Raw genomic sequence first — 10,192 nt, 5'->3', positions numbered from 1 at the left:
TGACAAAGAATATAATATTACAAAAATTGGGCTTTAGAAAAGAATCCGAAGGGAGAACGGGTGAACAATGTGTACCTAATAATTTTATTTCATACGAGATATTTATTCGCAGTAATTATACTTTGCTACCGTGGCGTTATCAAACTTGTACAGAGTTTGGCTATTTTACGACGTTGTCTTCCGATTTGCAACCGTTCACAAATAATTTACCGATCGAATTTTTTATTAAACCGCACCGAACTATTTGGACCAACATTCAATGAACAAAGGGTTGATAATGGGGTTGAACAATCGAATAAGTTATATGGCGGACTACAACCGAATGTAACCAAGGTGATATTTACGAATGGGGAAATAGACCCATGGAGTACACTTAGTATTTCAGAGGACATATCCTATGACAATCCCTTAGTGATTTTACCCAAAGCATCACATTGCAGAGACCTGTTTCCTAGAAAAGATGATAGCGAAGAAATAAAACAAGCTATAGAATACATTAAATCGGTAATAAAAAAATGGATATATGCAAGTGAATAAGTACGATAATAATATGACGTAGGTAATCTTAAAACCCAATTTACGGCTAAGTACATCTTTGAAAAACACCTATGCAACGTAAAATTAATCACCAAGAAACATAATTATTTCAAATTCTTTGTCTTTGTTCTTACTGGAATAAGTTTATATGTATAGTGCGCGACAGGCTGAGATGGCAATCGGGGTATGAGGCGGAAAGACGCACGTCACCTGCGTGTTTCCGCAGCGGATTAGCACGGGGGCAGTGTAGGTGTGCAGTGTCTCCACCCTTGTTGCTATTTCATCCTGTCAGTTCACCTACCTTATCCTTGTGAATTTCGATTGAAAGAATCAATAACGTCTTTACCTTGTACGTAGTAAATGTACGTTAACACCTGTAACATATTCTGTATTTCAGTACATAATATATTGAATCAATCATAGAAGAGTACATCAATTTCTAATATCAATCTACACACCACACATTTTTGAGTTAAGTATTACTTTGAGCACGCAAAATTGTTTTAATGGCTTTATGGGTTCTTTCACTTACCCACCCTGTAAAACTTTTAAATATGCCTATATTTAAACCTACATCATGCAGATACTTTACTTGTACAAATAAGTATAGGTATGTATACTAACTATGAAAGCAATTCTAGGCACAAGAGTTAGTTATAATGACAAAGAATAAGTATAACTCAACGCCACAATTAAGTACAAAAGTATTCGATAAAAGTCAGGTACGTAGTCACTTATCTTGAGTGTGCTAAATAAATAATCCATTGAAGTGTGTCTAACATTGACTTTAACTGGTATAAAAATGTGCTGAAAGGCCGCATCTCTAACAAACGCAATGCTGATTTATCCATTTATTTTGTCATTATACCCGTGTATTTGTGGTGGTGTTGATCTGTTCTGTATTAAAAATGGATTCAAATACCTCAACGATGAAATAAATTCGGAACCACATCTGGAAGAAGCCGTAACACAAACGAAATGGCTCAAACAAAAAGTAGACCATTTCAACACGACAGACCAGAGAAACTGGAAAATGAGATATTTTGAAAGATTGAGTTATTGGAAATTAAATGGTCCAATTTATCTATTTTTGGGAGGAGAAAGTCCCGCTTCTGCGCGATGGGCGGAAACAGGGATAATGTACGAGTTGGCTAAAGAAACAAATGGTGCCTTGTATGTTTCGGAGCACAGGTATTATGGTGAAAGCAGACCACTGAACGGTACTGATGCGGAAGCTTTGAAATATTTGAGTGCTAGACAGGCTTTAGCAGATAATGCTTATTTGTTGAAATATCTCAAACGTTTTTCTAATTACAAAAGGTCTAAGGTTGTTGTCGTCGGAGGATCATATTCTGGCAACTTAGCAGCGTGGATGAAATTATTATATCCTGGTTTAGTTGACGCGGCCATTGCGAGCAGCGGACCTATTTTAGCGAAAACAGACTTCTATGAATACCTTGAAAAAGTAAGTGACAACTATGAACAGTATGGTACAAAAAAATGTTTACGTACGATTAAAAAAATATTTAAGAGATACGACAAGCTAATGCAAAGCTCTGAGGGGATTAAAATATTAAAGAATGAACAGAATATTTGTGAAAAGTGTGATATGACTGTGCCAGAAAATCAGTACCTATTCTTCAGCTATAAAGTAGGTGAATTCATGAGTGTCTCCCAATATGGTACTACTGAACGAATAAAAAGTCATTGTAAAAGTTTACAAAATGAATCAATACCTAGGATACCTCTGGAAGAGTCTGCACGGAACAACTGCACTTGCTATGATTTCGATGAAATGATCGAAGGTTTTTATACGGAGGGAAATGAATGGATTATATCGTGGATGTATCAAACTTGTAATGAGTTGGGGTTATTTGCAACTACGTCATCAGATGAGCAACCTTTCACAAATAATATGCCTCTAAAGTTCAATATTAAAATGTGTCATAAATTGTTCGGTCCAGACTTTGATGAAGAGAGAGTGAATAGAGGTGTTGCAGCAGTTAATGATTTGTATGGAGCATTAAACCCAAACGTTACTAATGTAGTTTTTTCAAATGGTGACTTGGATCCGTGGAGCACCCTTAGCATTCTGGAAGACCTCTCATACGATGCACCAGCGATAGTAATTCCTAGAGCTTCGCATTGTAGGGATTTGTATTCTAATAGAGACGGCGATATTGAGGAATTTAAAGAGGCTAGGAAGGACATAAAAAATTTAGTTAAAAAATGGATAGGAGCTAAATTGGAGACTTGAAAAAACAAATGCATGTTATTATATGGCTAATTTTTTATTTCTATTTACTTCTTAATTAATTAAATTTAATGTGAGTGCTAAATATAAAATAAATGGTAAGGATATTTTGCTCAATGAAAACAAGCTAACTAAAAAGTAGACTTTTAATCATACCAAGTACCTACTACATAACTTAATAATAAACATGATACTGTCATTCCTTCCCTATTTGTAACGGACTTGATTTCGGTAGAAAAAAATTAGGTAGATATACCTTAGCTCAGTGTAATTCATTACGCATTTTATGCATTTATAATAATCCATGGATGATCTGGGCCGGGTTGAATATAAAAAAATCCATACTATCCATACTTCCATACTTAATATTATAAATGCGAAAGTGTGTCTGTCTGTCTGTCTGTCTGTCTGCTACGCTTTCACGGCTAAACCGCTGAACCGATTTTAATGAAATTTGGTACCGACTTAGGATATTTTCCGGGGAAAGACATAGGCTACTTTTTATCCCGGAAAGATAAACAGTTCCCGCGGGATAGCACTCTATCTTTCACGCATTTGTCGTTCAATAACGCCGCAACAGAGCTACGGATTGACGACATTTTTTGCATAGACATAATTGAAGACCTAACAAGTGATATAGGCTACTTACTTTTTAACCGAAAAAAACAAATAGTTTCCGCGGGATAGCACGCTAACTTTCACACATTTGTCGTTCAATAACTCCGTAACAGAGCTACGGATTGACGAATTTTTTTGCACAAACGTAGTTGAAGACCTAGCACGTGATATAAGCTACTTTTTTCCAAAAAAAAAACAAATAGTTCCCGTGGGATAGCATGCTATCGTTCACGCAATTGTCATTCAATTACGCCGCAACGGAGCTACGGATTGACGCTATTTTTTGCAGACATAGTTGAGGAGTGAGGACCTAATAAGTAATAAAAGCAACTTTTTCTCCCGAAAAATATGAACACTTCCCGCGGGATAGCATACTATTTTTCACGCATTTGTCGTACAATAACGCCGCAACAGAGCTACGGATTGACGGCATTTTTTGCATAAACATAGTTGAATACCTTGCAAGTAATATAGGCTACTTTTTTCTGAAAAAAAAACAAACAGTTCCCACGGGATAGCATACTATTTTCTCGCATATCTGTTGTTCAATAACGCAACAACAGAGCTATTAATTGACGTCATTTTTTGCATAGACATAGTGGAGGATCTAAAAAGTGTAATACGCTACTTTTCTCTCTAAAAACCAACAGTTCCTGCAGGATAGCATGCTATCGTTCAGGCATTCGTCATTCAATAATGCCGCAACAGAGCTACGGATTGACGCTTTTTTTTTTTGCAAAGACATGTCTGAAAACCTAATAAGTAGTAAATGCAACTTTTTCACCCGAAAAAAAAATATTATAGCATACTATTTTTCAGGCATTTGTCATTCAATAACGCCACAACAGAGCTATGAATTGACGTCATTTTTTGCATAGACATAGTCGAGGAAAAAAGTAATATAGACTACTTTTCCTTTAAAAAAAACAAATACTTAGTTCCCGCAGGATAGCATGCTATAACACAAGATAAAATAACTTAGGCATTGCACCAAAAAATATTGTAACAAACCTCAATTGTTATTAAAACCTTGAGTCACGCGGGCGTAGCCGCGGGTAATAGCTAGTAAATAAATAATTATTACTTTTGGAGCACATAACATTATTTCGATGGCTTGGTTTCTTTTTCTTACCTATTCGTAAAACATTAATCTTTGCCATCTTGTAAAATTTTGGTAGGTATGTGATATCTTCACATTATACCTACAGTGAATTAAACAAAATTAACTAAGCAATTCTAGGAGCTAGGTGTATAAAAATATGAATAATGTGCCAACTACCACTATAATTTTAAGTAGGTATTCAATAAAATTCAGGAACACAGCACTTATCTTGAGTGTGCTGAATAAATAATCCATTGAGTATGACATTGACTCGAACTGATAGATAGGTATAAAAAGGCGTAGAAAGGCCGCATCTATAACAAACACAATGCTTATTAAGTATTATCCATTTATTTTACTGTTTAACCCATGTGTTTCTGGTGGTGTTGATCTGTTCTGTGTGAAAAATGGATTCAAATACCTCAACGATGAAATAAATTTAGAACCGCATTTGGAAGAATTCATAACACAAACAAAATGGCTCAAACAAAAATTAGACCATTTCAACACGACAGACCAGAGAGACTGGAAAATGAAATATTTTAAAAGATTGAGTTACTGGAGACTAAATGGTCCAATTTATCTATTTTTGGGGGGTGAAAGTCCCGTTTCTCCGCGATGGGCGGAAACAGGGATAATGTACGAGTTGGCTAAAGAAACAAATGGTGCCTTGTATGTTGCCGAGCACAGGTATTATGGTGAAAGCAGACCACTGAACGGCACTGATGCGGAAGCTTTGAAATATTTAAGTGCTAGACAGGCCTTAGCAGACAATGCTTATTTGTTGAAATATCTTAAACGTTTTTCTATTTACAAAAATTCTAAGGTTGTTGTCGTCGGAGGATCATACTCTGGCAACTTAGCGGCGTGGATGAAACTATTGTATCCTGATTTGATTGACGCGGCTATTGCGAGTAGCGGCCCTGTTTTAGCGAAAATGGACTTCTATGAATACCTTGAAAAAGTGAGTGACAATTATGAACAGTATGGTACAAAAAAATGTTTAGGGAAAATTGAAAAAATATTTAAGAGATACGATAAGTTAATGCAAAGTGCTAAAGGTATTCAACTGTTGAAGGAGGAAGAGAATATTTGTGAAAAATGCAATTTATCTGCGCTAGAAAACCAGCAAATTTTTTTCGGTGTCAAGGTTGGTGAGTTCATGAGTATCTCCCAGTATGGTACTGCAGAACAAATAAAAGATCATTGTAAAATTTTGCTAAATGGATCAATATATCAACATAATGAGTCCGGAATACCACCGGAAGAGTCTACAAGGAATAACTGTACTTGCTATGATTTTGATGAAACTATTAAAGGGTATTATTCAAAGGAAAATGATTGGATTATATCGTGGCTTTATCAAACTTGTACTGAGTTTGGTTACTTTCAAACCACGTCATCAGATGAGCATCCTTTCACAAATAATATGCCTCTAAACTTTTATATTAGGATGTGTCATAAATTGTTCGGTCCAGACTTTGATGAAGAGAGAGTGAATAGAGGTGTTGCAGCAGTTAATGATTTGTATGGAGCATTAAGCCCGAACGTTACTAATGTAGTTTTTTCAAATGGTGACTTGGATCCGTGGAGCACTCTTAGCATTCTGAAAGACCTGTCGAACAATGCACCAGCGATAGTAATTCCTGGATCATCGCATTGTAGGGACTTGTTATCAAATAGAGACAACGATATTGTAGAATTAAAAGAGGCTAGAAAGGCTATAAAAAATTTAGTTAAAAAATGGATAGGTGCCGAATGTTAACTCGTCTATTTGCAGCTTATACAACCGTTAGGTAGGTATAATCTATTTTTCTTTAGCTGACTGGAAAGGTAAACCTACCTAAGTGCCTAGGTACTTCTTCTCGTTGAAATGCGTAAGAGGCGAACTATACGGGCTCTTATGGCCTTGTTGCCTTAAGCCTACTGTGTCGTATTAGTTTACAAATTGCGAAAAACCACATTAAATTTGAATTTCGCGGGCAGACCCGTGTAGTGCACCTTAGTACGTCTATAGTTTATTTACTTTTGTGAAAGGGTTTATAAAAAGTGAAAGACAAAAGTTTATTAAAATAATTTTATATTTGATCATACAGATTGTCCTTAAATTAGGTTACTATTTTACCAACACCCTTATACGACGGATGTTGATGCTATGTGTAACTATAACAAAGTACAGTCGCCAAGACAGTTCCAATATAAATTAAATATTGACTTTTACGAAATATAGTACGAATATACTTAGTTTCAAACTATACAATTTATTGAATAGTCTTGGCGAATTAACTGATATATCAAAAATTTAACAAATTATTTTTACGGAAATTCGACCTGTGTCAAAATCGATACACATCATACTTTAATTGATCGTCCTTATGTATCATTTATGTATGAATGTTTTCAAGTTAGTTTTTAATAACCGAAAAAAATATTACAAATTTCTTTTTATGAAGGTACTTTTGGATATTAGGTATATTATTATTTGCAATGAAAAGTTGCTCCATAGCTAAAGGTCTTCTGAACTGCCAACTCGGTAATGGAATGTTATATTAATCTAATTTATGTATATTTATTTATAATATATAGTATGGTAACCTGTTTAGCACCTCCGATATTCGAATTTCTCATCTATACTTTAAATATATTATGTTTAGTATATAATATTATATCAACAAGGGTACAACAAATATATATTTTTTTAGAAAATATATTGCGTATCCTAAATTAGTTATATACTTAATAAAAATGCTTAGTTAAAAAGACTTAATACATATAAAATTGTCGACAATATGAGAGAATTAAAAAATTGACAACGCTATTGTACAGAATATTAAAACTAGAATTAAAATAATTGAGTATTGATACAAAAAAATATTCATACTAATTAATTATAATAGAATACTTACCTATATTTTAATTATTACGTTAAATTATTTTTTATTTTAATATTATGAGCTAAACTATTGTATCAAAATAAGTAAAAAAGATCTATTTACAAAAAAAAAACAATAGGATAATTAACGGCGAACCTAAAAAGAAAATATTTATAAAAAACACATTGAACACTTCTCCATTTTAGAAAAAAAAAACAATTTTTTCGGATAGTGTGTTATGTAGCAGATGAATCTACTGTCAAAAAATTGATATCATTTTTATGTCCAAGGTAAATTGCGCTGTTAGAAAAGTAATGTAAGTAGTCAAAATTTTGGATTATACATAAGTTGTAAAAAAATAATTCACATTTAACAATTATTTTGATTCATTTTTATTTTCCAACCCTGTATTGACTAGGATTGACACCTTAAATTAAGAATTAATAACATAATTTCTAATGCAATAAGTACATAATATTTTGATCCAAATCACGCTGATAATAAAGTCAAAGACGTGATTATATAAATAAATAATAATCGAAATCAGTCACCGATTTTTTTATTCGAGAAAGCTTTTCTTAGATCGTTTTGTATAAATATGTAAAGTAAATGATTAAAATTTAAAGAAATCAAAGAAAAATACTACTGAAATATATACCTTCAACTGGAATGATGTTAAATACAGAAGAATTCTGCTATTCAAATCGGCATGCAGAAGCCAGAAATCTATTTTAAATATAGGTAGGTAGGTATTTATTGGCAGTGATTATTAAATGTAAAGCACTTAATTTAGTTCTAAACATTAACTATGTCTAAAGTAAATCGAGTACCTAGCTTAGGACATTCTTTATACAGATTACAGAAATATCAAAAATACAAAATCCATATAAATTGGCATATTATTTAGTCAATGTGTAAACTTTGTAGTCGAACATTTTATGGTAAATTATAATAAGCATAATTTACAATACCGTATATTTACATGCATTCAAACAATTGATACAATCACTTCAAGTTCACGTGTAGGAAAATCCTCGCAGTTTGCATCGAAGTGATGTTATCAATACAAGCTAATATGGTCCTTAATGAATGGGAAAACAGTGGTTAATCCCATTCTCCGATGAACATGTGGCGCGCGTTGGGTGCGGGTGGTGGTGGGAAACCGCGTCCAGGCATGGGCAAGCGGCCGTACAGTGCGTAAGGGTCGTAATGTTCTCCATCTGTGAAATAATCCAAAATATTTTAATGTTTAAACTATGACGTGCAGCGAGCCGACTCCCTATGACAAAAAGATCACGGAAGGGTTCGAAACGGCTTACATTGACTTACGTAAGTATAGCCGTTAAACTCTATACTTATTCCAAATGACCTCCTTAGTGAGTGAATTTGCTGTAGATACAGTTGGTTTCAATTAAAAAGAGCTCTGATCAAGAGTAGAGTAAGGGATGTGTTCAAGGGACTTGACTTAGCAAGCACCCCGGGCGCGCGGATGTGGCGCTGGAAGACAGAAATGGCGCTCTATGGAACGAAATACAACAAGTGCCCGACGCATGCAAGTTTTGTTTATTAGAGCGCCAAACATTTTGCCTTCACATCGTCTCATCCATGCGCCCGGGGCGCTTGCTACATCAAGACCCTACACAAAGGGTCTTTCGTAATGCGCGGTAAACGAAAGGTTGACTGACGAACCAACAAAGTGACAAAGTAGATACCCCTGCCTATGCGCCTCACTTCGTTCCACGTAAAAGATCAATAAATCACAAATTGAACTGGTTCACTGGAATCAGAGTTCTTTTTCGTGATAGCTTATAAAAGTTGCAGTTTTTGAACAGTTTGAGTCCTAATAATATTAACATCATTATTGTTTTAATTAGTTAAAAACCATCCCTTTGATTCCCGATCCAAGAAGCTAAAGCTGTCAAAGCTTGTTGTTTATAATACCTATTTGGATAGGGATAACTTTATGTAATATTTATACCTACTAATATATAGTACCTAGTAAAAAACGAATACGTGCCTACAACTGTTTTCTTTGAACATAGAAAATGCTAGGTACTAGCCGTCCTAGTTAGCAACGTATAATTCTGGGCTTGTACGAACTATTGAGCAAAAACAACTAACACGTTGTTTGTACCCTGACTTAAGGCATACATGATCACGACCGCATGTATTCCTCTTAACAACCTGCATGTGCTAAAGGTTTATGTCGGTGTATGGGGAAAGTAATTTTATTTTAGGAGTCGTGTTTACACCACAGTCATGATCCAGCATTAAGTTCAACACTTTCGTACAATTTGGATTGAATTTAACACGAGATGTAACTCCAGAACGATGTAAGTCTTGTGATACCTAGTGACTTGGTGCATTGTTGTTGTTTACTAAATTTTAATATTTTAACAGCAGCCTACTTATATCAACTATGGATGAAAGCAAAGCTTCAAATGGACAAGGTCAGCGACGGTCATAGGTCGCTTTGGTGTGGTATGGGTGGCATGAGAAACGAAGGTAGAAAAACAGAACAGAAAAGGTGAGTTTAAAGGTGATCATTTACCATTAGACGGCTCACAAAAGACGCAAGAGAAGCAACACATTTTTCTGTACTGAAAATGCGTGTGAATTTAGCAGCAAGAGTTGCCAACATCAGTCGCATTGAAGAAATGCTAGTGACACCAGCAAAGGTCGACGCTGATGTGACATCACGCATTTCTTAAGAGAGACTGGTGGTGTACACACTCGCTGCTGCTGAAGATGCTGTCACTCGCTACTTTAGTACTGAAATATGCGATCCTCGCAGTTCTTGTGGTCGTC

The 10,192-nt window shown here is 34.8% G+C and overlaps 3 protein-coding genes across 5 annotated transcripts in view; 2 read left to right on the top strand and 1 right to left on the bottom strand.

Moving 5' to 3' along the window:
* The first annotated feature begins 1,332 nt into the window (after positions 1 to 1,332).
* LOC123872308 (putative serine protease K12H4.7) lies at positions 1,333 to 2,794 on the top strand. The gene has a single exon (XM_045916521.1). The coding sequence runs from the start codon at positions 1,373 to 1,375 to the stop codon at positions 2,792 to 2,794; it is 1,422 nt and encodes a 473-aa protein (XP_045772477.1). The 5' UTR covers positions 1,333 to 1,372.
* A 2,005-nt stretch (positions 2,795 to 4,799) lies between these two features.
* Positions 4,800 to 7,246, top strand: LOC123869941 (putative serine protease K12H4.7). Its single transcript, XM_045913054.1, has one exon. It carries the CDS (start codon positions 4,840 to 4,842, stop codon positions 6,274 to 6,276), a length of 1,437 nt encoding a protein of 478 aa, XP_045769010.1. The 5' UTR covers positions 4,800 to 4,839; the 3' UTR covers positions 6,277 to 7,246.
* A 231-nt stretch (positions 7,247 to 7,477) lies between these two features.
* LOC123869925 overlaps positions 7,478 to 10,192 on the bottom strand; it is a 206,677-nt gene continuing 203,962 nt past the window's right edge. For 2 of the 3 annotated variants that reach the window (XM_045913042.1, XM_045913023.1), the window contains exon 10: positions 7,478 to 8,604. In XM_045913042.1, the coding sequence (XP_045768998.1) occupies positions 8,489 to 8,604 (116 nt within the window). In that variant the 3' untranslated portion in view covers positions 7,478 to 8,488. The remainder of the gene's footprint in view (positions 8,605 to 10,192) is intronic. The other variant, XM_045913033.1, reaches the window with a different exon arrangement.

Source organism: Maniola jurtina, chromosome 2 (genome assembly GCF_905333055.1).
Source record: "Maniola jurtina chromosome 2, ilManJurt1.1, whole genome shotgun sequence".
Classification (NCBI taxonomy): domain Eukaryota; kingdom Metazoa; phylum Arthropoda; class Insecta; order Lepidoptera; family Nymphalidae; genus Maniola; species Maniola jurtina.
Note: the sequence above shows the minus strand (reverse complement) of the source record. Positions and strands in the feature narration are given on the sequence as shown.